At 42.4% G+C, this 27,501-nt stretch overlaps 1 protein-coding gene across 1 annotated transcript in view; it reads left to right on the top strand.

Annotated features, from left to right (window-relative positions):
* Nucleotides 1-27,501, top strand: part of RNF24 (ring finger protein 24) — a 73,267-nt gene that overhangs the window by 37,395 nt on the left and 8,371 nt on the right. Inside the window, exons 2-5 of the mRNA XM_074951909.1 lie at nt 4,759-4,908; nt 14,315-14,357; nt 18,203-18,244; nt 25,889-25,968. Of these exons, the coding sequence (XP_074808010.1) occupies nt 4,766-4,908; nt 14,315-14,357; nt 18,203-18,244; nt 25,889-25,968 (308 nt within the window). The 5' untranslated portion in view covers nt 4,759-4,765. The remainder of the gene's footprint in view (nt 1-4,758; nt 4,909-14,314; nt 14,358-18,202; nt 18,245-25,888; nt 25,969-27,501) is intronic.

The raw sequence follows: 27,501 nt of genomic DNA on the forward strand, positions 1-27,501 counted from the left end.
CACTATAAGGCATGTTTTATAATCCATTAATCATTCTTGTGGTTCTTCTCTGAACCCTCTTCAATGTATCAACATCCTTCTTGAATAGTGGGCACCAGAACTGGACACCATATTCCAGCAATGATCATACCAGTGGCAGATACAGAGATAAACTAACCTCTCTTCCTACTCGAGATTCCCATTTATGCATTCCAGGATTGCATTAGCTCTTTTGGCCACAGCGTTACACTAGGAGCTCATGTTCATCTGATTATCCACCACCACATCCAAATCTTTTTCAGAGTCACTGCTTCCCAGGATAGTCCCTCATCCTGTAAGTGGTGGCCTATGTTGTTTTTTTCTAGATGTATACGTTTACATGTAGCTGTATTAAAACGCATATTGTTTGCTTATGCCTAGTTTACCAAGTATTCCAGATCACTCTCTAAATCAGTGACCTGTCTTCTTCATTATTTACCACTCCCCCAATTTTTGTCATCTGCAAACTTTATCAGTGATGATTTGTGGTTTTTTCCAGATGCTAAATAGTGTAGGGCCAAGACCCAATCGCTGCAGGACCCCACTAGAAACAGATCCACTCAATGACCATTCTCAGTTTATAGTTACATTGAGAACTATCAGCCAATTTTTAATCCATTTTGTGTGTGGTGTGTTAATTTAAATCATTCAAGTTCTTTAATCAGAATGTCATGTGGTACCAAGTCAAATCCCTTAAAGAAGTCTGACTATATTACGTCAATATGCAAAGGGAGGAAGCTATTCCAAGCCGAGGGGAATTGACTTCCGCCACACCCCGGAAAATGGCTCCGGAGGTTTTAGACTGTGCTGAGGGTGGTGGCAGGATCATTACAATGCACACTTCCTTGGGCTGCCCCTTTTTCCTTCAGTAAACTCCGCTGTCTGCCTGTTCGGCATCAGTCGCATCACAGCACATCTCTGGGGCTTAGGTCAGGTCTACGCTAGCAGCTCTTTGCTAGTATAGCTCTATTGATTTACCGTATCAGCAAAGCTCTTCGAGTGTGGAAGCAGCTTATACCAGCAAACCTGAGCTGCAGCTGATCTAGCTTATTCCAGGAGGGCCCTATTCAGGTTCTCTTTAAATTCAGTGTGTCGTGTGATAGTACATAAAGCACTAATGGTGTAGGCCTGGGGTGCTCAAGTGACTGACTCACCTCCTGTCCCTTCCAGCCAGCTTAGGTAGGTCAGCTTGTCCTCTCTGACGATCCCTAGGCTGAGACTGAGTTGAGCTATGGGCAAGGACTTCTTCCTACAGGTTTCCAGTGTGTGGAAGTCCCATCCTGAAAATGTCCACTAGACCCCTTCTGGTTTGTGTTTTATTAATATTCTCTATCTTACAAGGTACTCCTATTGAGGCCAGGTCATTTGACCATCGCCACCTCTTTCCTTTTCAACACTTGTATTTTTGGGATTCCCTTCCTGCAGCCAGGAGTGCCAGGAACCAGTCTTCTTCCGTCATTGTTTTAAATTGTACAGTGTCCCAGATTCATACAATGAGCACTTAGCTAATCTCAATTTATATCCTATTCTGGTACAGAATTCCAGTAATACTGGACAGTTCTTGATTAGAAGAGAGCCACTCTTTTGAATTTTTATGTGACTGCTTATATCTGAAGTAGAGCTGGGTGACTTGTGTTTCTCTGTGCCTCAGTTCCCCATCTGTCAAATCGGGATAATAGTTCTTCCCTACCTAACAAAGGTGGTGATAGGCACCTATACTGCAAATGACAAGGACCGAATAAGTGCATTAGAAAGATAAGAGCTCCAAAGTTCTGTTCCCCTGCTTTGAAAATTAGGGTCGGATATTTATTTAACACATATCTATTTGCACAGATGCAACTTTGGATGTGGAAATAAAATGCAAGTGCAAGTAACTCTTGGATTTATATGTAGTATCAATGGTGCACAAACAATAGCACTTACAAGTGCACACAAAAATGTTTGAACATGCACAAATAGGACTGAATGGAGCCTCCTTTTGAAAACTCATTTGCCTTTGTACTTCAGTTTCTTCATCTGTAAAATAGTCCTTGTTTACAGACAGCCCCCCAACCTGAAGCAAATACTCACCAGCAACCACACAACAAAAACACTAATCCAGGAAGCTATCCTTGCAACAAAGCCCATTGCCAACTCTGGCCACATATCTATTCAAGGGGCACCATCATAGGACCTAATCAAATCAGCCACACCATCAGAGGCTCATTCACCTGCACATCTACCAATGTGATATATGCCATCATGTGCCAGCAATGCCCCTCTGCCATGTACATTGGCCAAACCGGACAGTCTCTATCTAAAAGAATAAATGGAAACAAATCAGACGTAAAGAATTATAACATTCAAAAACCAGTCAGAGAACACTTCAACCACCCTGGTCACTTGATTACAGACCTAAAAGTTGCGATCCTCCAACAAAAAAAATTCAAAAACAGACTCCAACGAGAAACTGCAAAATTGGAATTAATTTGCAAACTGGACACCATTAAATTAGACTTGAATAAAGACTGGGAGTGGATGGGTCATTACACAAAGTAAAAACTATTTCCCCCTGTTAATTTTCCCCCTACTGTTACTCATCTTCTTGTCAACTGCTGGAAATGGGCCATCCTGATTATCACTACAAAACTTTTCTTCTCCTTCTGATAATAGCCCACCTTAATTGATTAGTCTCATTATAGTTGGTCTGGCAACACCCATTTTTTCATGTTCTCTGTGTGTATATATCTTCCTACTGTATTTTCCACTGCATGCATCCGATGAAGGGGTTTTAGCCCATGAAAGCGTATGCCCAAACACATTTTAGTCTCTAAGGTGCCACAAGTACTCCTCGTTCTTTTTTTCATAAAATAGGGATAATTTTTCATTAAGCTTCACGCTAACAGTGGGTAATTCAGCCTTGCAAACTGCACACTGACTCGCCTTGGGCAAATCATTTGAACAGGTAAACATCTTATTTTTAATTCTTAAGTAGAGTTGGGCAGGTAAATTTTTTGCCTGAGCTGATGTATGTTCATTTGGGTTTTGGAAGGCTGGGATGAATTATTAGCATGATCTTTTTGCAAGAGGGCTGTTTACAAGCTATAGTAAGTTACAATAATAAATATGCACTTGTTTCCAAGGATTTCAAAGCCTTTTCCAAACATTGCTGTATAAACTCTAATTAGTAGCACTGTAACTTAAATGACTGTGTACAGACATTAATTAATCTATTTTACCTGATTATAGCTATTTTATTCATTTTATATCTACATTTACCTGCATTCAGTGTACTGTCTGTTATGCTTACTGTAAAATATTGGCATCCCATGTAATGAAGCTGAAATCATGGGAGAGATCATTTGTTAAGCAGCTGCTTGCAATAATGAGTTTATACAATGTAATTTGGTCCCTCTGTGGGGACTTGATTTTGGTCTCATGCTTGAATCTTGGTAAATTGACAGCTGAGCTGACTGCCGCCTTCTCCTTCCATACTCCTCCCGTGTTGCCCTATCCAAATCAGCTTCACCTATTCAAAGATGATTTGGCACTTTAGTAAGCCCCCCGAATGATCAGGGAGAATCAATGAAGGTTTAGACAGAGGGGTACACCCTACAACCTGTCTTTGAGCCAATCTGCCTCACATGGGTAGACATTAGCTGACCCGTGTGAAAGCTGTAAAATCCAGTTTTATGGCACTTGTAATTTTCCTAAAAAGAAAAGGAGGACTTGTGGCACCTTAGAGACTAACAAATTTATTTGAGCATAAGCTTTCGGATGCATCCGATGAAGTGAGCTGTAGCTCACGAAAGCTTATGCTCAAATAAATTTGTTAGTCTCTAAGGTGCCACAAGTCCTCCTTTTCTTTTTGCGAAAACAGACTAACACGGCTGCTATGCTGAAACCTGTAATTTTCCTGTGGCTGTGCCATATGTTAGTGGAAATCTCCTTGCATTCTTCTCTGCCCCCATGCAGGCTTACACTAACTGCAGCATAGGAAACCACACCTAAAATAAAAGGGAAACGCCATATTCAAGTAGGAATGCTAGCTTTGCTTGAGCCAAGACAAGGATCAGCTCAGTGTTGATTTGAACAGGTTTGGATAGCAGTCAATCATTTGCATGCTTGAAGTTTTCAGAGGGGAATTTCCACTAGATGAGGAATTGGTCTCAACAATTGTTGAAAAAAATAAAATCCTCTTAATTCAAAGCCCTTCAGCCCTTTAAACATTCCTTTCTTGGTTGTTCAGGTTTCAGGTATTGATGGTCGCTGGCCACAATAACATGTACTATGTAAATGTACATCTGTGGTAACTCTTTGTGGCATTTTTTTTTAAAGCACTTGCATATGTTTATCGGAAGGGGAATAACCGGATAAGATCACATAAGGAGGAGAAAAAGTTCTGTCTACGGTTTATTGTCCGTCTGCTCTGCAATAATGCTGGACTGGTCTTGGGATTGCTAAACCAGGGCCTTAGCTCATGAAGAAACTTGTGGGAGCGTGAACTAGCCAACATAGCATTTCTCTTCCTTTCCCTTCTCTTATGTCACAGGGAACAATCAAATGTTGTTGGTACTGCTGGAATGCTTCCTCAGGGGCATGGGAGACATACTTGCCAGGAAATGGGATGGTCGTCTTTATTTCTCTCCTTCTAAAATGTTCAAGCTGTCATTCATCACTTTAAAAATTAACACGATTTTGATTCTTGGTCTCTTCTGACTGCACCTAAAAGCCTTCTGTTTTATTTCTGTTTCCTCACAGCCCATCAATGAGCTCAGATTTCCAGCATTACAGTTTCAGGATGCCGAACATTGGGTTTCAGAACCTGCCTCTCAATATATACATTGTGGTTTTTGGCACTGCCATATTCGTCTTCATCCTTAGTTTACTCTTCTGTTGCTACTTGATCAGGTAAATAAACTACCATTACTATTTTCTGAAGCCAACTGAAATCTATTTGGTCCCAGTCATGTGATGTGCCAGACATTTCCCGTGGTTCATTCAGGCATGGAGAGTACTATTAAGCACCTTGCTGGAGGCACTCTACCTTTTCTAGGATTGAACCCTTTTAAGTAGTGTTCAAAGAAAACAAAACACTGTTTTTTTTCCCCCACCTAAATGGTAAAATTTTCCATAGGCGCAGCAAGACGTTAGATTTAATGAATCCATTGTTGATTTACTTTACAGGTATTACTTGAATAGATTTGGATAGTGCTGCCTTCCCATCTGGCACTGCAAACAGTGTTGTCTGGTCTTTATCACTGGATATCATCTATGAAATTATTTTAATTCTCCATTTTTAAGTAGAATAATTTGCTCATTGGCTTAGTATTAGACCCACACATTCATATATATTAAATCCATCCAGAGCACATATAGTAAGTACCTAATTTGATCCAGGCACATTTCTAGAGTTGAGTCTAAAGGAAAGCAATTATAATGTACTGCTTTTAAAGTGGATTTTTTTGTAATTTAAACGTGCATGAAAAGCATGATTTCTTGGCATCAGTGTTTTCTGCTTGCTGCTTATAATATTTTGATGCATCTCTCCCTTTAATTAATAACTCATGTACTGTGTGCTTAAGAAATGTTTGATACCTGCCCCATTTGCTTTTGTACACAAATTGCTCATTCAACAGCGCAGTTTAGAGATTAATGATGCAGAGTTGACTTGTTAATCTGAACAGTGATGAATGCGGTCCGTAAAGGTCATTCTGGTTTTGGGAAGTTTGAATAATTAATTGTCAGGCAAAACTATTTCTCCCAGATGGAATGGGAGAATGGAGACATAGCCAAATAAATAAATACTAACCTACAATAGAGGGGAGAGAAAAAAGTCTATTCTGAAAAGTCAGCACACTGCAGTCTGCATGATTCAGGGCTGTCTGCGCCTCTCCTCAGTGGTCAGGAACAAAGGATCTCTTTGTGAAGATTTCAGTTTATTGGCAGCAGTGCACTTCACCCCACGCACATCTTAGATACCTTGCAAAACTCCTACTGAAAACCTACATATACACAGCTGTTCTGCATATTATCTTTCTCTGTTTTTGTCTCGTTAACATCTTACATTTATGCACACACTCCTCCTCTTTGGAGCCTGTCTCTTGCCCAGCGTCAGACAGCAGGCTGCCCTTTACGCTTTCTCCCAAGCTGGTATTGAAAATGGTCGTTTCACTAATGTAGACGAGATCAGCAAGGTTCTACACCCATTGCTGGATGCCTTGTTCCAACAGGTGTGAAGCACTTTCTGCTACTGTGAACACTGGACCCATTGACCCTGTTTACTCTGGCTGGATAGCTGCTGGGGTGGGGGCAATGGGGCTGCTGTGTTTAATACCTAAAAGTCAGAAACAGCAGTTTCAGTAGCGTAGATATCCCTTAGATCATAAAAGCAGAGTACAAGCGCTCAGTAATGTTCGCATATTTGCAGCTCCATAACTGTTGCCCGAAGCAAAGCAAAGCCGGCTAAAACTTTTGAATGACTCAAAGATGGTTAAAGTGATAAATAATAATGAGGACGGGTCAGTCATACAGAGTAATCCTGATAGAATGGGCCCGGTTTACCAAGTCAACAAATTTTAATACATCCAAATGCAAAGTTATACATCTAGGAACGAGGAATGCAGGCCCCGCCTACAGAATGGAGGACTGTATCCTGGAAAGTAGTGACTCTGAAAAGGATCTGGGGGGGTCATGGTTGACAAGCAACTCAACATAAGCTCCCAGTGCTATGTTGTGGCAAAAAGGCTAATGCAGTCCCTGGATGTATAAACAGGGGAATGGGAGTAGGGAGGTGACTATACTTTGGTAGACAGCACTGGTTAGACCAGTGCTGGAATACTGCATCTGGTTTTGGTGTTTGTACTTTCAAAAAAAAAAAAAATCTAGACAAATTGGAGAGGGTGCAGAAAACAGCCACGAAAGAGATTTTGAGAGCTGGAGAACATGCCTTACAGTGAGAGACTTAGAGTTCAATCTGTTTAGCTTATCAAAATGAAGATTGAGATGTGACTTGATTACAGTTTGTAAGGACCTTCAGGGAGGAAAACTAGGTACTAAAAGGCTCTTTAATCTGGCAGAGAAAGGCCTAACAAGAGCCAATGGCTGCAGACTGAAGCTAGACAAAAGTTGTGCCTAACTTCTAATTTGAATTTAAGAGAGAGGGTGATGAATCATTGGAATAAATTACCAAGGGAAGTTGTGCATTCTCCATCTCTTGATGTCTTCAAATCAAGACTGGAGGCCTTTCTGGAAGAGATGCTTCAGCCAAACACAAGTTACTGGGCTCAGTACAGCAATAACCGAATGAAACAGACAGGCTGATCTGTTGGTCCCTTCTGGCCTTAAACTCCATGAATCTGTAAAAAGCCTCCCTCTCTTTTATAGTCATAATCAGCAGTTCCATTTGTTGTTTGCAGGATAAGCATGAACCTGAGAAACCTTTAGTATGGGAACAACTTACATTAGTCAGGGCCTCGTATATGATTTGATTTGCAGCCGTGTAAATTGCCACATAATTGTCCTCCTTTGAATTTGCTGCATAATTGTGCTCCAGAACTTCAGCTTGAATTTCTGAAATAAAATTAGATCTCCACCTGTCATGTTTGTAAAGATAGCCTTCAAAATATGAGCTGAGTATAGAGACATCTGCCTGAATCTGCAGAGTCTCTGAAGCAGTAGCTCCAGAGAGAAGTGGGCACTGTCCCTTCATACCAGTGGAGTTTTGACTCTGAGGTGTAATTCTTTACATGTCAGCATTGGTAACTATTCCATTGCTGACCAGCTTAGTAGAAATAGGCAAATGTACTCGGATGTCTTTATTGGATGCAGTGGCAGTAGGATTGGATGCAATGAGGGAATTAGTTGCTGTCATGATTTGCATGGATAGAGAATGAGGAATTCAAACTTTCCCTGTTCCATACAAACACCTTAAAAAATTAGCCCCATCTGCCCCTGCTCCAAAAGGGGTAAGAAAAGATACATCTTTTTCACAGTTCCAAAAGCTTGAACTACCTCTTCTTTTTCAAAAATAAACTCTCTTCCCGCACCTTTTTTGGGTGCCAAAATCCCCAGTAATACGCTACCTACCTGCCTAAACCTTCTGCTTTCCCCTGGCAGCTTCTGCAATGAAGTTACGATTTTAATACAAAACTGCATTTGGGGTAGGATAAAATAAATATGAATAAACAGTAACAGATGCAGTATTGACTAGACCACACCGTGGTACTGACTGGACTAGATCATTTAGGTCTTGCATGATGCACGAGGGCTTGATTTTAATGCAGTCTGTGAAGCCAAAACAGGGTTTTGTTCAGGTGCTAACACAAAGTATCCCGTTATCTAACTTTCCACTTTTTTCAGCAACCAGCATTGCTACAAGTACTTTTTGCAACTAACAGATGGAGCTTGTGACATGAAGTTATTTGGTACATGTTTCCCATATTCCATTCCTTACTGCACCATCGTGCTGCTTCCAAGCATTTGGTTTTAGGAGTTGCAAATAAAGTCGATAAAACAGCACCCCCTAGGTAATGCACTAATGTGTCAGACTGAAGGTACTGGAAAACAAACGTTGGTAAGACCTGATTCCTGGTGTATTTACAGCTAGGCCAATGGCTGCCTGGATTAAAAAAACGGTACTGCTGTTTGGAGAAACTGCCAAGTGAGCTGCTTTTTACAAAAGTGGTGGTGTAGACCTGCCCTAAAGTCGATCTAACTTACGTCGCGCAGGGGTGTGAAAAAGACATCGCCCTGAGTGATGCAAATGACAGCAACCTAAGCCCTGTCCAAACCAGTGCTGTGTCAGCTTCCATCTCTCATGGAGGTAAAGTAATTATGCCAACGGAGAGCGCTCTCCTGTCAGTATAGAGCGTCTTCACTAGACACACTACAACGGTGCAGCTGCGCTGATGTAGCGCTTTTAGTGTAGACCTGCCCATAGTTTCAGTAGTCAGACTGTATTCCTACCTTCTGAAGCTCCATAGTACACTCCATGGGAGCCAAGAGTTTTGCCCTCCACGATCAGATTGGCTTTAAACAGAAGTATATTGGGTTATATATGAAATCTGTCCTGAAAAAGGGGGCAAGAAGGCTTGCAAGAAGGGCTGAAATAAAATAAAATGTTCTTCTACTCTTAAAAGGCATGCATATGTGGAACATTTAATTCCACTCTTTTAAAGTAATGCTGCCTATTATGTTGCTGTTTGGGTGCATTCTGCCTTAAGACTATAGACTATAACAGGGTTCAAAAAAGAACTAGATAAATTCATGGAGGATGGGTCCATCAATGGCTATTAGTCAGAATGGGCAGGAATGGTGTTCCTAGCCTCCGTTTGCCAGAAGCTGGGAATGGGCGACAAGGGATGGATCACTTGATGATTACCTGTTCCGTTAATTCCCTCTGGCGCACCTGGCACTGGTCACTGTCGGCAGACAGGATACTGGGCTAGATGGACCTTGGTCTGACCCAGTCTGGCCGTTCTTATGTTCAGCCTTTTAACAAGGAAAAGAAATTTTTCAAAGACAGTTGCTGATTTTTTTTATCTGCTTTAACTTTGGGGAAATTAATTAATGTGACACCAAATGTATTGCATTCAGTCCTATAAAACCCAAACTCAGAGGGTTACTAACACCAGTGTGTTCCTTTAAATATTTTAAAAGGGTGTTTATGCTAATTTAAAGTAAATGCTAGTTTTGTCCATAATCAAACTTTCGGACAGTTTATAGTGTGTTCATGTTTATGGTTGCCACCTTTAGCTGAAATATTTCGAACTATGTAAGGAGGCGTGGGGCACTTCTTTCCCAAAGAGGCTGTTTGTTCACTTTTGCCCTTCCGATTTTAAACATGCTCAGATTAAACAAGTCATTCCTTGTCAGCTGTGGAAAGCTAAAGATGCAGTATCTCTTTGTTAAAAGCAGATCTCTTTTACCACTGAGAGAATTACCACACTAATGTACTGCTGTTGTGCTGAGTTTGGGCTCCTTCTGGCACAATGATTCTCTTCTTTTCGTTCTTGCCAATTGAAATAAGGATTTGTCTTCTCATATAAACCTATTTTCAGCCCATGGAAATTATACAGTCATCTTGAATATAATGGAAACTTTTTATTGCATGGGGTTGGTTTTTTTTGCTTGTTCTTACTTGTGGATTTCTCCCCAAGCCCATTGGGACAGTGTCAGATGTCAAGGAGGCGTTGTATTTGGTTTGTGTCTCTATGGAGAATTGCATTTTTTGACTGAGTGTCACAAATTGTTTCGAGTAGCTCTCTCGGAAGTCTAGTAGGCCAATTCTTTAATGAATTCCACTTTAAATATAATATCGCCTCTGGCGTAGCACTGTTGCCTATGCACAGAATACTGACATGATGTTGTCACTGAATATGCAATACTGAGAAAGCTGGGTACTGTACTCACTAGGAAGGAGAAAACATTGGTCTTTTCAAGCTGAGAATCCTCTCAGTTCAGGATTTGAAGGAACAAAGGGAGGAGCAAATAAATGTAACCAACAGAAGCTAATAGCAGCTCCAGCCAAAGAGTGTTCTTTTTCATAAAGAAGCAATAGAGAAGGGACATTCCACTGTACTTCCATTGTGGGCTGTAACTAGTAGATCCATTGAGACAGTACAGCCAGAGATACTGCATCTTTAAACGCTACTCCGTTGCAAAATGTAAGACTTTTATGAGGTTTTTTCTTCTAGACTGTGCTGCCTGGTTTACAGATTTCTATCTTTGAACTCGGAGAGGTTAAGTGTACTAATAATGGAGGTAAATCTATAAAATGTTATTTCCTCTGAATTTTGTTAAGTTAGTAGTTTACTCACTTCATTACTGAAGCATATTCTAATAGTACTTGAAATTGAAAGAAACAAAACTATCCAAAGCGATGCAATATTCCCTTTTTAAAGAGAATCCACTGGGTGTGGGGCATAAACATTGGAAGGGGATTCTAAATTCTAGCTGAAATGAGTGATTAATTTTGGAGATTAATATGTCTTCACTATCTTGCCGCACTAATTGTGGAGAGCATGTTTTTAAAATACTGCATATTTTCTTCTCTAAAGATACCATCTGCCAGAACTCACTTCTGGGTACCAGCTTCCTGGCATGAGACTGGTGAAAAAACTCCTCAGGCTCTGAAAGGTTCCTTGGCTTCTAAGGGCTTTGGTGCTGGGTTGTGTTAGGCTTTTTATTTGGGAGGGTGCGGGTTGGACCCTCTCAGTTTTAGTGCCTTGGTGTGACATTGGTGCCTCTTATCCAGCAATTTAGTGCTGGAACGTGCTCAGTGCGTTAGCACCAGAGACTTTCCATCATTTCATATGTGATGCTGTAGCGTGTACAGTTGAAGAGGCTCAGCACCTGCATGAGAGCTTTGGTCTCTACTTGTCCAATGTCTCGGTGCTCACAACATAGGTTGACATGGGAGAAGGCAGCCTCCACTGCATAAGCAGTGTTTCCATGAGGCATTTGCAAGGCAGCTGTGGGGTCCTCTTTCGCCACTGTCACAGAGTATTCTTGCTTGCATTTGGTCTCCAGAAAGGAATATTGGTTTTGGTCTCTCTGGACTCCAGAACTTGTTTCCCAGAAAGGGGAGGCCACGGTCTCCTGACCCCAAAGTTGTTTTTTTGTTTTTTTTTTTTTTTTTTTGCTTCCTTGGGGATCCCCCTTGAGCTGGCCACTTTTACCCTGACTCTTATTATTGGCATATCCTACAGTCTGTCTGTGATACCTCTCAATGATAACAGAGATTTCTTAATCCCAGTGCACCTGGTTGGCATTTGCCTTCTAGTTGCTGCCTGTTGCAAGTTTTATTCTGACTATTGGGCCATCCGTTGAGTGAGAATTCTAGTGGATGGTATCTTTAGAGAAGAGAAAATGGTGGCCCTAGAATTCAGCTTCTCTGTTGGTAGCTTCTCTCCTGCTACTTATTCATCACAGTTTCAAAATTATCTCGATTGGGATGAGGTGGAGATGATTGCCTCGTGATTTTTTTTTTTCGTGACTGGTTTATGTCTCAGGAAGCTTTGCTTCTTGTACTCTCCAAACTGATAGGAACATGTCAAGGGTAGCACTTTAAGCTCAGGGACTGGTGCGTGTCAGCCTGATTCATGGTGTTAAGTGCAGCCCTTAGGGACCAAAAAAACCCCTGAGAGCCTGGGGAGTTCCATCAGTGGAATGCTAGGGAGCTGAAACCCAGGAATGAGCATCCCACTGGAATGTTTTCAGAGAAGCAGAATTGCAGGTCAGTAAATTACACGTCTTCAAGCAGTGTTGGAGACTGCAGTGAATGACGGTTCAGAAAAATTACTTACATCTGTCTGGCCTTTATGCGTGCACATTCAGACCATGTTCTAAAAGTCCTTGCCCAATTCTTTAACATCCATAACTTTCCTCTTCAGTTTTATGAATGATTTACCAAATGTCAAGCTTAAAACGAGAAGCTATTTTTGATTTTATAAGCACAATTGACATTTGTAAAGGGTTTTGTATCTTCAAATGAGCTGTATAAATGACGCTGCTGTTATTAAGGCTGGCAAATATATTTTTAATAAATCTTAAATTAAAAATCATCAATGTAATCCAGCCTAGAGTAGCTGTTAATACCTAGTTCTGTCTTGGAATGTACGTGTTTATAATGGAAACCATGGCAGAGCATCAACCATACCAGCACAGCTGTAATACTAACAGACTAGGAAATGTGCTGCTTTTTCCTCTCCGCCCCATACCCCAGCGTAGGCGTTTTAGGCTAGGCCTGCCATTGGAGGTTTCCAAAAACAGATGTATAGCTTGTGAAACAAGATTAACATTAAATACATATAAGTACATGGATTGTAACTTTTCGTAACCATGTTGGTGCACTAAGCATTTTCTTTTGATTCTAAATTAAGGCTCTGATGTGTTTAATGTATTTTTTGTTTCACTCATTTTTGTCCCTAGCAAATGGGATGGGACACTTCCATCTGTGACTTAACCATTCATTCATTTTCATAAATAAATACTTCATCTCTTGTCCCCATTTGGAGTTCCTTGCTATTCAGGAGCTTTTTAATGTGGATTCATCCACTTAGTCTCCACCTCTTGATTAATGCCCAAAAATGAAACTATACAGAAAACAAACATTGTACGTGGCTAGCAATGTGAAAGCCTTAAGAACTACTCAGGATACCCTACACTTATGCCTCTCACTGCATAAAATCTTTAGTATGGGCCTGATTCTGATCTCACTTAAAATTGATTTTACTCCAGTGTAACTCCATGAATTCCAGATGAGTAACTCATCATATACACCAGCGTAAGTGAAAGTGGAGTCATGTCCTATAATCAACTCATATGATTATGGCTCCACAGTTAAATATAACACAAGTTGATCAGTTGTTAGGTAAGCACAATCATTTGGTCTTCTGCTGAATTAAGTACATGAAAATAAATTCCCAGGTTAAAGTTTCAATTTCCTGTAATTTTTAACCGTGATTATCTCTTTGGCTATTAAATTGCCTCATGTCCCTTAACTGCAACTGGAAGCTACAAAATCTCACACCAGGTTTAAACCATTCTCATATTTATTTTCCTCTTAAAAAGGGATATTTATCTTTTGCTTTTTAACCAGTGCAATGACTTACCTTGAATGTTTCTCTATAAGACATTGGATATCAGAAAACTTCTCTGAAACAATATTACATGTCAAAAGCATAGCAAACAATTGGCATTTGAGATTAATTTAACGACTCAGTACAATGAGTAGGGCTCGAATGGTAAATATTTGAAAGGGGCAATTCTCTTTTCATTCTATCCACTCCCCACGTTTAAAGTATGAACAGAGGTGCCTTTCTCCCCTACATTCCCCAGGCACTGAGCCCTGAGTATTCTGCACTTTCCCATCACCAAAAAAAGATGCAGTGTCCATTCAACCCAGCATATGAATCTTAGTAAAGAAGTGATTGGGGGGGGAAGAGAAATGGACATGTATGTTAGTTGTTCGTCCTATCAATAACTTATACAGGTTAAGAGTTTGGTGAGCGTCATTTAACAACTCAGATAATGCTTTTGCAACAAATTACATAGTTCAAAAAAGACAAATCGTAGAAGGTTCTCAGCAATTGAATGGAGCTAGATATAACTGGAGCGATATAAAAGCTCTTAAACTAACTCCCTGGGAACTGGATACTGCATCATTAGGTGTCCTATATTTTTCAAAACTAAAAAAGTTATTAAATATGAGGGGGGAATGCGAGTTTTTTTTTTTCTTTTTCTCTTATCTGGTTTCGTGCTAATCCTGATATTTTGGCCTATTTTGTTCATATTTTCCTTTCTCGATTTCTAGGCTCAGACATCAGGCACACAAAGAGCTTTATGCCTACAAACAGGTGAGATGTTAAATAGGAAACTATTTTTTCTTCCTCTCTTCTTACAGATAAATCTGAGCAAGAACTGTTAATTTCTTGTGATGGTCACCATTTTAGGTTTCCACTGAGCTGTTCCAGAGTTTGAGGTCTTGCCATTTTAGGCCTACCTCTGCAAGTACTTACGTATGTGCTTAACTTTACTCACATAAGTAGTTCCATTGAAGTCAATGGGAATATCCACATGTTTAAAGTCACACATGTCCATGTGTTTTGCAGAATCAGGACCTTACTCTATATCAGTGCATGTTGTCAGTTGTTCCCTACAACGATCTAGGATTTGTATTCTTAATGTTACTCCCTATATACTGGATGCTTCCTCAAAGTGATGGAGAAAGGATGGAGTCGACTAAGCAGAAAAGAGAAAATCAGGGATTTATAAGAATGTAACTTTCAAAAAATGTATTTATAAGTAGAGCAGCCATGTGGCAGGAAATTGACTGGTATATCATAGCTCAAACCCAGTAGTGAGCTCTGGGTCAAACTGTGTGAGGCTAGATAACAAAAGGGAAAAATACAAGACTTTCAGCCTCCTTCACACAAGGAGAGTTCAGTTCCTTCACAAAACATCCAAAGCTTTCACAGATGGCAATTAATGTAATCAATTAAAATCCTGTATTTGACTGGATTTTCCTGGTTGAAGGGAGGGGGCATTGCCAGTTGAGGCACTGACTTTCTGTGCCTGGAGCTTGCACTGTCTGGAGCGGGCAGAAAAACCTGAGTGTACTTTCCCTCGTGGTGGGATCTGTTCCTGTCCTGATTGAAGTCAAATGGGACTTTTGCCATTGCCTTGAATGGCAATAGATGTGCCCCAGCAACATGACTCTCAGTTCTTGCCATGTTTACAATAAGTAGTAATATACCTTTCCTACAGCAATAAAAGAAAAATGCTGTCCCAGTGGATCTAAATTCAGTTCCCATGAACTGTATCTTGCTGGGTTAGATTACACTAATCCTGAGGGCATTAAAGCAGTGTACTGAATTTGGAATAGTGGGATTTCTCTGTAGGGAATGTTTCCAAGTATTTTTGGCAGATCAAACAACTTCTTCCACTCACTCCCATAGACACACATCAGTGTCTGCTTCAAAATAAACATTGCTAATAGATTAGTGGCAGGATAAATTTAAACGCCCTGCTTTCTTTAGTGTTCTAACTATGTTGGTCCCAGGATATGACATACATAGGGTGGGTGAGGTAATATTTTTTATTGGACCAGTTTCTGTTGGTGAAAGAGAAAAGCTTCACAGAGCTCTTGTTCAGGTCTGGAAAAAGTAACCAGAGTGTTGCAGCTAACTGTGAGGTGGGACAGATTGTTAAGCACATGGAAAGAGACCCCTTAAAATGAAGTGGGCAATCAGCACCTTTGCAGTCATGGGACAAAGGAAGGTTAGGAGGGCCTCCTCCGAGGAAGAACTTCTGGAAAAATTAACACTCACCAATGATATACCTGAGGCCAAGTCTACACTACACGCTTACTTCAGTAAAACTACGTCACTCAGGGGTATGAAAAATCCACACCCCTGAGCAACATATTTATACCGTCTGTAATCCCCTGAGCGGATGGCACTAGATTGGCGGGAGAGCTCTCTTCCATCAGCTTAGAGCGTCTTTACCAGAAGCGCTACAGCAGTGTAGCTATGCTGATGCCAGCTTGTAGTGTAGACCTGCCCGAAGATACTTTCATCCTTTGGACAGATGACCTAAACTCCCTCATAGGTTTCCACCATCTGTTCACCAAACTCTCTAGAACACTTCCACACCAGCCTCCCGTTCCTCGATGCTGCAATCAGCTTAAGCAAGGGAACCCTACAGACAGCTATCTACAAGAAACCCAGAGGTCACCACACTTACCTCCACAGATCCAATAACCACCCAGGACACACCAGGAAATATGTTATCCACAGACAGGCACTCAGATACCACAGAATCTGCTCCAAGGAGAAGTCCAGGATACACACCTTAATCAAACAAGGACTGAGAAGTAAATTGCATCATGGAACAGGCCACCCAAATACTGCAAGAGAACCTGCTCCAGTAGGGTGGGAGGAAAGGGACACAGTGCCCACACACCCCTAGTTGTCACCTACTACTCCCACCCTGGAACCCATATGGGATATCGTCAAACAATTACAACCTATATTTGACGGCGACCACATTCTGAAATAAATCTTTCCTGAACCTCCTCTTCTGGCCTTCAAACAACGGCCCAGCCTTGCCAAGCTCATCCTCAGAAGCAAGCTTCCCACACCCCAGGACACACCAACTCAAAGTGGCACCAGACCTTGCCAGAACAACAGATGCAAAACCTGCAGACACATCTGTGCTGCTACGATGATCAGTATCCCCCACAACACACCTTTTCAAGATCCATGGGTCCTACACATGCCTATCACAACCTGTGCAGTACCTCACCCAGTGCATCAAATGCATCAACAGCAACTGTGTGGGAGAGACCAGACAATCACTATGCTGTTCAATGAACTCAGACAGAAAAATAATAAAAGACAAAAACTCCTTATCACCAGTGAGCAAACACTCTTGCCAAAGCAATCATTCCATATCTGACCTCTCAGTCCTGGTCCTCAAAGGAAACCTGAACGTCTTTCAAAAGACAAGCCTGGGAACTTAAATTCATAATTGTGCTAGACACTGAAAATCATCTCAGAGACACTGATTTTATGGCTCAATGCAACAATTTGTAACCTAATATCCCTCCTTTGTCTTATGACTGCAGAGGTGTTAATTGCCTCTTTCATTTTAAGTGGTTTTTTGCAACATGTGTTGGCCCCTCATGTATAACAATCTGTCCCAGCCTCTATTTAGTCGTGACACTCTGGTTACCTTCTCCAGACCCAATCTCTTCCAACAATAGAAGCTGGTCCTCACCCACCTTGTGGCTCAGGGTTCTTCAGTTTTGGTAAATTATCTTTCAATTCTGTAGTCTGAGCAAGCATTCTGACATTAATAACATTACAAATTTACAATCCTTTGATTACAATCCTACTCCCTGCTAGTTAGCCAAAGGGGACACAGAACTCTGAACAAAAACAAGGGAAAAAGGATGAATTGGTAAGAGGAGGAAATACCTGAATAATGAAGTTCATCAAACAAATATGGGAACATGGCATACTTGATTTCAGAAGGAGGTTCTCTAGATTTCATCCCCTTTTTTGGATTAGCAGTTGTAATCTGCACAATAGCTGCCTTCCCTCTCAAACGTGTTCTTGGCGAGCATTTTGAAAACCTGTTTTTACTAGTTTATTATTCATGTCTGGTTTATTTAGGCTGTCGAATTTCTGGTGGCTTTTTTTGTTTGTTTTTAAACTTCTAAAAATATTAGCTATAATTTGCCTACACATGTATATCAGTGTTCAAAAATATCTACGTTCATGAACTATCTGTAAATCTATATATCTATATAAAATGCCCTCCTTCAAAGCTCCAGGTTCCTGGGGAAGCACAGGAGAAACTTAGAGTAGTGGAGTAAAAGACCCACAGCAGGCCTGGGTCAGCTGACTTGAGCTCCCATTGCAGAGCTAAAAATTGCTTTGTTGATGTTCAGGCTCAGGGACCCTCCCTCCTCACTGGTTGTTAGGGATATTCAATCCATATAGCTAAAGTGGGGGAAATACTGCACAGAAATTTTCACTTTTAAATTACTTCCGTTAAAGATTAAATACAAAGGAAATTATTTACATCAGCTTTATTTATTTAAAAGGAAATCTCTGAAGACCCAATTGATGTAATGAAGTACAGCGATCAGAAATGGTAGAAGTCCCGGTCCTAATGCTGTCTCTCTGTCTTGCAGGTTATTCTAAAGGAAAAAGTAAAAGAGCTTAATCTGCATGAGGTAAGCAAGTATTGTTGGGCTGCAATGAGTTACACCTACAGAGCAAGGCCTCTTTCTGCAGTTCAGGAGTCAGCTGTTTGTCACGTTCCTTTTCTGGAATGATTATACAACTCGTGTAGAGTTCACACATTCCGGCTTCTAGTCACTAGTGCAGACTTGTGGTTGAGGGAGATGGGCAGAGTAAATAAAGAATAACCAAAAATCTACAGCTAAGAGGGAACAAATGAAAATAAAAGTCCGCCATGTTACAATTTATGGTGTAAATAGGTCAGGAGCAAATAGAACAATTGATTGTTCTCGATCAGTGTTGTTACAGGTGCTCATTTCTGCATTTATATCAGATTAGAGAGACACCGTGGGTGAGGTAATGTCTTGTACGCTTCTGTGGAAGCTTGAAAGCTTGTCTTTTTCACCAGTGGAAGTTGGTACAGTAAAAGATATGACCTCACCCACCTTGTCTCTCTATTGTCCTGGGACCAACACAGCAAACAGTGGTTTACATCTGGTTGGTACTTAAGTTCCAGAATACCAATCATGTGCCCCCAAATGATTATTTAGGCACCTGTGCAGAACTCAATGTCCCAACTTAAGCCCCCAGGACTAAAAAATGGGTTTTTATGCTAATATTTTAATTGGAGGAGGGAGGGACAGAGTTTGCATCTAAGGTCAATTTGTCTGGAAGGCTTTGTCCGCAAAACTTGATGCCATGAAATTATGATATGACTGGGGGGTTGGCATCTATGACTGAATGGCTTGTTGGCTGTTTTTTGGAAAGAATGAAGCAAGGCAAGAGGTGAGATAGAAGCCAGCAAGGAGGAGGATAGAAATGGCTGAGAGAAATGAGTGGTGGAGATCTTACTAATGAGGGAAAACATTCTGGATTTAGTGAAGGCCCCAGCGCAAGGGGGACTGTACACCCAACCTCTCTGATTGCAGCATAACCAGTGTTTAACTGTAGACTTGTAAGTGGGAAAGGAGTTGAATACCAGGTTGTCTAAGAACAGAAAGGTTGTTTACAGTAGTGAGGAGCTGTTGCCACATCCTTGTTACTTAGTAACCCAGTTTGGATTTTTAATGTGGTTTCAGTGTTACAGGAAGGTGATCAGAACAGACTAATGACTAAACTGTCAGCTCTTGTCCCGCTTAAACTTAAACACATTAGTTTCCATTCCGTTTCTAGGTGGCCAAAGTGCATCTCCCTAATGCAGCCATGGCGTAGTACTTAACGCTGTAGCCAAAATGTTTGTGTGACTCTCTGCAGAAGACAGGTTTCTGAAAGGACAGCCCCCCCAGCACACAATCTCTCTGCTTCTGTTGGCTCCAGTTGTTGCCACGAATTAATAGGGATAGAGGCAGCAAAAGAGACCACAACAAAGCAGAAATAATGGAGGGTTGGGTAACTGCAATGGACAGACAGAGCCCGTGGCCTGAGGCAGCATACTGTGTTGGTCAGACAGAGGGTCTGCAGCAGTCATGGGGCACTGGGAGCACAATATGTATGTTATGTAACGCACATCCCCAGTCCCCGAAATAGCTAAATGTAAACAGATGCCATTGTCATGGTGTGTCCTAGAATTTTTTAGAAGTCTAATTTGTTAATGAAACAACTGGAAGCCTGACTCTGAAATACTTCTGTATCACATGATTTGCTGTTGCTGGATCAGGAATGCTGCTACACTGAGGTTTGGGCAGGATGTTGGGTTGGTTTGGGGTCACTGGGGGGTGGGGGAGAAGCATTTGGGGACAGAAGTAATGTATGTAAGATGATAGAAAACTAGATAAAAGAGAGAGTCAAATGTGGGTCCCTCAATGCATCCGATGAAGTGAGCTGTAGCTCACGAAAGCTTATGCTCAAATAAATTGGTTAGTCTCTAAGGTGCCACAAGTCCTCCTTTTCTTTTTGCGGATACAGACTAACATGGCTGCTACTCTGAAACCTGTCAGATATAACAGTATAAAGGTGATTTCTGGCTCAGTCTGGCTAAGACTTGGTAATGGGTCAGACAGGTACGTTTCTGGTTGCTACCTGAGTTGGGCTGAGTAAACTCCGTGGGACTTCATTCCAATTTAAAAACACCCAGCCACCTTTGCTTCTGTCCATTATGATTGCAGAGATCTCCTTCACAGTATGAGCCATAACAATGCTGCCTTCCTGAGTCTGCAGATAGATAAACAATACCTTGAGAGGTAGGAAGGGCACCCATTCACACCAGCAAGATGTCTACTTTAGTACGTTCAGAATTATGCCGCTGCTGATTACTTTAGCAAAAATACTGAGTTCTTAGACTCATAGGACTGGAAGGGACCTTGAGAGGTCATCTGATCCAGTCCCTTGCACACAGGGCAGGACTAAGTATTATCTAGACCGTCCCTGACAGGTGTTTGTCTAACCTGCTCCTAAAAATCTCCAATGACAGAGATTTCACAACCTCCCTAGGCAACTTACTCCAGTGTTTAACTTCCAGGATTGTGGTGGAGCATGCACCAATTAGCACCACTTCTCCTAGCCCTCACCACCCTGCCCCCTTCATCAGATGCCTAGATGTACGTGTACATTGTTATGGGTTGAAATTGTATTTGGCACTGGTGTGACTGCTGCTGGAATACTGTGTCCTGTTCTGGTGTACGCAATTGAAGAAGGATGTTGATAGATTGGAGAGGGCTCAAAGAAGAACCATGAGAAAGATTAATGGATTGGAAATCATGCTTTGAAGTGAAAAACTCAAGGAGCTCAATCTGTTTATTTCGACAAAGAGAAGCTTAAGGGGCGACTTGATCACAATCGGTAAGTAGGAACATGGGGAACAAAAATTTGATAACAAAGGGTAGGGAAGGAATATCCCACAGGACTGTCACTGAAGTTTGCTGGACGGTCTCAAAAATATTCCCCATCAGAAACACCATTTTCTCATCTACCTCTGTTAATTAGACTTGCAGTAATACGTGTGTGCCTGCTTCATCCAGCAGCCAGAGTTAGGCAGGCCTGTCGCCTGGTTTTAAGGCAGGCGGTCCTCTTTTTCTGTGGTCACACCGATGCAGGCGGAGCAGTGTGCTCTTCAAAATAGCATCCTCTATGCGGTGTGACCTTGCACATACCATATGTGCAAGGTCTCACAAATGGGATCACACCTGGGCCCACACCATTCCCAGAAGTACTGGCATGTCCAGTATTCTGGGGATGCAGCAGTGGCTATCTTAACCAGCGTACACTCTTCACAGCATGTGCCCTGCCACTGTGAAGCGTTCACGGTGTGCGGTGGGAATGTTTATTTACCGAAGGAGCTGAGATACACCTGAGACTGCACCTGGAATAATATTAATACTCAGTCCACCTGTGGTGCCTCTCGTCCACGGTACTTAAGGCCCTGATGCAGCGTTCACTTCCAGGCACCTCTTTACCAGGAAGATGTAGGCGAGCTGGAGAGACTTCAAAGAAGAGCAGCAGAAATAATTATGGGGCTTCAGCAACTTGGCTTAGGAAGGAAGATGAACAGACTCCAGTTCACCTTTGGGGCACCAGTTGCTGCTCATGACAGCTAGCAGACACTCAGGAGGGAAAGGAACCCGTAAAGCTCTTTGAGTCCGCACATCTGCTCTATTTTCTGTAGTGCCACTTGACAGGCTCTTAACATGGAGCAAACTGTGTGTTCACGGTACTGGAAAAAAGAAGTCTGGATAGCACTTTGGGGCCCAATCCTGAGGGCTCGACTCAGGCAAACCTCCACTGAAGTCCGTGAGAGTTTGCCTGAGCTGCAGGATTGATCTGATCTGTAAAGAGAACTTGAGACTGATGACTGGATATACTCAGTTGATCTTACTCCCTTGGAAAAGGCTTGAGCAGTCAAGAACTCCTTGTGTTCCTGCAGCTCTTGCCCTTAGAGCGTGCTGCCCTGGGACAGATGGTCTCTTTGCTCAGCCTTTTGGGAGCTTTCAGTTTTATGAGAAGAACAGCATCAAAATACAGCACAGCACATTAAAGAGCCCTGCACTACTGCCAGCACAGGTATCCATGATGCAGCCCCAGTGAAAGGATCATTTCAGTGAAGAGTCAGAGGCAAAAGGAGTTGGAAGCATCAAAAATGGGTGAGGGGGAACCTGCGATTCAGAGGAAGGAATCAAAATGTATTCCTCATACAAGCACCTCCGATAACAAGCCACCTTTAACGAGCTTCAATCAGCTCTCATTTTACTTGTATTTCAGGATATTTAACATTCTGTTCCTTCGTATTTAGGGCTTGGAAAGCCAGGAGGTGATCATTATAGATACTACTTCTGTACTATTTCGCATATGCAAAGCCCTAGGCAGATTTTCACTAGCCTTCATAACACTCTGTGAGGGAGATGACTATTATCCCTATTCTGCAGATGGGGGAACTCAGGCAGAGAGGTTAAGTGAGTTGCCCAAGGTGACCGAGGTGGCTGAGTCAGGATTAGAGTTTAGGAGTTACTGGCTCCCAGGTTTATGCCACTAGATCATGTGCCTCTTAAGTTTGTAGTCTCTATTTTATCTTTTACAAGACACTTCTGCATTAGCCTCACAGAAGGCAAGTAACTCAGAAGGACCCCACCCGCACTGGGCCACCTGCTATGTTTGCTGAACTGGATTAGCATGACTGGTCAGCCATCTTGGGTGGATGGGATCAGACTGCATCTATACCAAACTTAGAAACTCTCTCCTAGCCTATACCCCTACTCCTAACCAGGACCTCATTCCTAGTTTTTCATACGATGAAGATTTAGCCTAAAATACTATTTCTAAACTTGGGCTTAACACTAGCTAGCCAACCCCTGTTTTAAAACTGAGCTGGCCTGAAGTGGTTTTAAATCTGGTTTCTAACTAGCTCAACCCAGTGTAGAAGAGAATAACGCTCTCATAGGCAAAGTATGGATGTTTGATGTCAACCATGGTGGCAGTCTCCCTGTAGAGCACTGCTGAGGAAGAGGAACACACAGAATAAATATTAGAAAGGAAATCGGACTGGGCTTTCCCAATGGAAAGGAGTCAAAGTGGATCTAAAAGAAGGGTAGTTGCAGAGTAGCGGGGTGGTGAAAGCCCTAGTCTTTTCCCTGCTGGAGGTCTAATGGAAATGAGGTTGGGGGAAGTCCAACTTGGGAGCCATCTGCACTGTAGGAGCTTTCATGTTGAGAAACCCAATTACAGCGTAGCAATCCCAGGACTTACATTGTACAGTTGAACCTCAGAGTTACGAACTGACCAGTCAAACACACATCTCATTTGGAACCGGAAGTACAAAATCAGGCAGCAGCAGAGACACCCCCCCCCCCCCCAAGGCAAATACAGTACAGTGCTGTGTTAAACGTAAACTGCTAAAAAAATAAAGGGAAAGCAGACTTTTTTTTTTCTGCATAGTAAAGTTTCAAAGCTGTATTAAGTCAATGTTCAGTTGTAAACTTCTGAAAGAACCACCATGATGTTTTGTTCAGAGTTACGAACAGCCACCATTCCCGAGGTGTTCGTAACTCTGAGATTCTACTGTAATTCGACTGAGTTGCATTTTCACCTCCTTCCAAACCAATACAGTCCAAGGTTGTAGCATGGTCTGGGACGACCGTTGAAACCCGGGTCAGCCTGTCCGTACTATATGACTAAACTATGTATTATATTAAGCCCCTCCCACCCAAAAAAGAGTAGTTTCCACAGTGCAGATGGGAACGTGATTCTTAACAAAGAGCTATCCACACCATGAAAATCACCCACACAGTAGTCTTGAAATAAGAGAGGCTGAAGGTCCTTACGGGCCAGGATTAAGGTGATTTGGAAGGGTTCTCTGGGTATCTTGTACAGCACAAACCCTGGCTAGGTCAGGTATAAGGCAGGCTATTTGACCTGTAAATTCAGCTACAAATATCTCCCCACCTAATAATTTTTTTTTTACCAGCAATCCAGTGGGTTAGTGGTACATAGGTGCTGGAGTTAGGGGTGCAGAGGGTGCTGCAGCTCCCTCTGGTTTGAAGTGATTTCCATTATATACAGGGTTTACAGTTTGGTTCACTGTCTCTCAGCACCCCCACTGTACAAATTGTCCAGCACTCCTGTAGTGGTATGGCCAAAGTGAAGGACATCATGAATTTTATAAATAGGATATTACTGCCAGACAACATGTCATTTACAGGGTTTCCATACTGAGTAGGAAAGAAGTCTGTTTCTTGTGTGCATAAGCTTTAGTTGTTCACTTCTGAAAGTCAAATGGAGCATTAACAATCTCCTGAGTGCTTCTGCTTTGCTGGCATCATTTCCATAGATCACTGAGTATCTTGGTGCCTTTCTGCAAGCGCATGTTCTACTATGCTTACTGATTATCTCTCTTGAAATATCCCAGTGGTCAACAGTGGAAAGTTGGCTGGATCTAGGAGCCTATTGCCAGAGAGGTGTGGCTGCTATTGACAGTTAAGCCAAGAGTCTCAATGAATCGCTAGTGACAATTGTGTGGGAGTGAGTTTTACATGCTAAGAAAATTTTTTTTTAAACCAAGAGCATGTCACAAGGTGGGGGAGAGGGCGGTCGGGTAGTCTATGTAGACTGACCATCTGTCTGATCATCTTCAGCGATAAAAGGCGATAAGTTGTATTGGGGTGATTAGAGCCCAGTCGTTTGTATTAAATGCAGAGAATGTTAAACTCTTTGATTTGGATTAATGTGTCAGATTAACGAACTGAGGCCCTTGGTTACTTATCACTTAAACTCTCCCAACCCTGACACATGTGACTATACCAAACTCCGATTGGGCTGTGCATGGTTACTCAGCATAAGCCTCACAGAACGGGTTCTGCACAGCACAGACCACTTGCGGTTCCCTTATACTCTCTCTGGGTTTGCCCATACTAGAGGAAAAACATTGAGAAGAAGCTTAGCCCTTCAGAAAGGCAGTGATGTCAGAGTTGTGTCCAAATGTCAAGACTGCAGGTTCACTGTGGCCATGTCTACACAACAAAATTATGTTGACCTAATTTATGTTGGCATACAACCACTGCAGTTATTAAATCACTTGTGCATGTACACCCATGGCTCCTTGTGTGGGTGCTGCACGTCCTCCCCAGAAGCACTTGTATCGATTGTCTTGTCAGTGTGGGACGGCTCCTGAAGGCCCTTAGCAGTCAACATAAGCTACGTAGTGTCTATACGGACATTGCATTAACCAAATTACATGTAGCGTGACTCTATGCTGCTCGGGGAGGTAGTGTTACTAAATCGGCATAGAGAGGAGGCACTTATGTCAGCGGGAGCCAAATTTAAGTGAAGATACTTCCAAAGGTAGATGGATGCAAGGCAGCTTATGTCGACCTCACTATGTAGTGTAAACCAGGCCTGTAACTCTGGCCTCTGGATGTTTTTCCCCTACAATATTTTTGTTAGGATCACAGGTGAATAACGTAACCCATTTTCGCTGAAGTGTGTTCTGTCCCAAGGCAGAATCGTAGTGAGACCATTTGACAAATCTGCATCCCTGACGAAACAAGATGAAACAGAGTTCTTTAAAATACTCCAATGTTAGTCAAGAGAGCAGTTTGGTGGAGAGGTTCCTTGGGGAATGTTTCCATTGACTTAGTCTTACCTACAGAGTATGTATTCAGAAAGTTTTCCATCAACTGATTCCATTGTCTCTCTGTTTTCTCACCTTTCAGATCTGTGCCGTTTGTTTGGAGGAATTCAAGCCCAAAGATGAGTTGGGAATCTGTCCATGTAAACATGCCTTCCACAGAAAGTAAGTGCCGAGCTACCAGTCGGTACAAAAGACCAAAGTTATGTTTACAAAAGCCTTGCAAGTCTCTTGGAAACACTGGCAGCACTAAGTAATTGATGGCCTCTAATTACAAAGGCTTATATTGTGAGCATCTGCCTGTGCTGTGTTCTAAAGGATTAACAAATGCTACTCCTCTTTAATAAGGCCTCATTTACTGTATTAAGTTGAGCCATGTTTACTAAAGCTTTGGAAATCTAGTCACAGTTGCCTTGAAAGTTGGTGGGAAAAGTTGTCTGTGCACGAGCCTTGCCTTTAATGGAGAGACTTGTCACACATTCACTTGCGTTGGAAGTCTAGGGTTCCAGGAGGTGTATGCGGCGCTGTACCACGTGTTGCACAGTGAAACCCGCCCAGGGTGGGCCTTCATTCTAAAAGCCCAGCTCGCTGCAACGCAGAATGCTCAAAACAAAGCAGGACACGCAGCATGGGACTGGCTTGCCTGGTGGGGACAGGCGAGCCTTCCTGGAGAGTTTGGAAGGGAGCAAAGGTACTTGGCAAAGGGTATACAAGGCATCTCAAAGCGTATGTGGACCATGAAGTGTGGAGTGGGTGATGGAAATCCAGATAAGATCGGGTGAGGAGTAGCAAGGGATGTATGAGGAGCTGGAGATGAGAATAGAGGCGTGCAGAGGCTGATGAATTAATAGCTGGAACTGGATGTGTAAAGAGAGAGGGAAGGCGGTGAAGGGACTTGAGTGGCAGAGGAGATGTGATCAGAATGGCCTGAAAGGAAGATAATCTTGCCAGTAACCTTTCTGACAGGCTGGAGTGGAGAGAGTAGAATGCAGGGTGGAGGAAGCTTACAGTGATTGGGGTGGCAACGAATGAAGACCTGCACCGAGGTCGTAGCAGTAAGGCTAGCAATGAAGTAAATACTTGTCCTGAAATGGAGTTATCCTGTTAATTTGTAGGCTACGTATTGTTCTTGTATAGCGTACGATGTGGGAGAGGGAGGGGCCATGGCTGGCCTCTAAATCCCACTGCAGTCACCTTTCCCTCTATCCCTGGCTGGAGAGAGGCCAACAGCACTCTAGAGCTATTGGGCTGGAATGTTCCAGTTTAGTTCTGAACTTCACACCCTGCAACAGGATTTTAGTTGAGCTAACACACAGTAAAAGCTCATCCATTCTCCCCCTCCCTCTGCTTCCCCCAGCTTGCTGTCTACCAAGTGATTCTAATTGTTGGCTATGTAAAGGAACTGTTAGACTATGTCTACGCTGCACTTTCGTTGGTAAAACTTTTGTCGGTCAGGGGTGTGAAGAAACCACACCCCAACCAACGAAAGTTTTACCAACGAAAAGCGCCGGTGTGGACAGCGCTTTGTCGGCAGGAGACGCTCTCGCACCAACAAAGCTACCGCCCCTCGTTGGGGGTGGTTTTATTTTGTTGGCAACAGAGCTCTTTCCTGCAGACAAAGCAGCTATACTGCGTACCTTACCACGTACCTTACAGCTGTAAGGTGCATAGTGTAGACACAGCCTCAAATTTGCTCTA

This window comes from Natator depressus, chromosome 4, assembly GCF_965152275.1.
Source record: "Natator depressus isolate rNatDep1 chromosome 4, rNatDep2.hap1, whole genome shotgun sequence".
Taxonomy (NCBI): Eukaryota; Metazoa; Chordata; order Testudines; family Cheloniidae; genus Natator; species Natator depressus.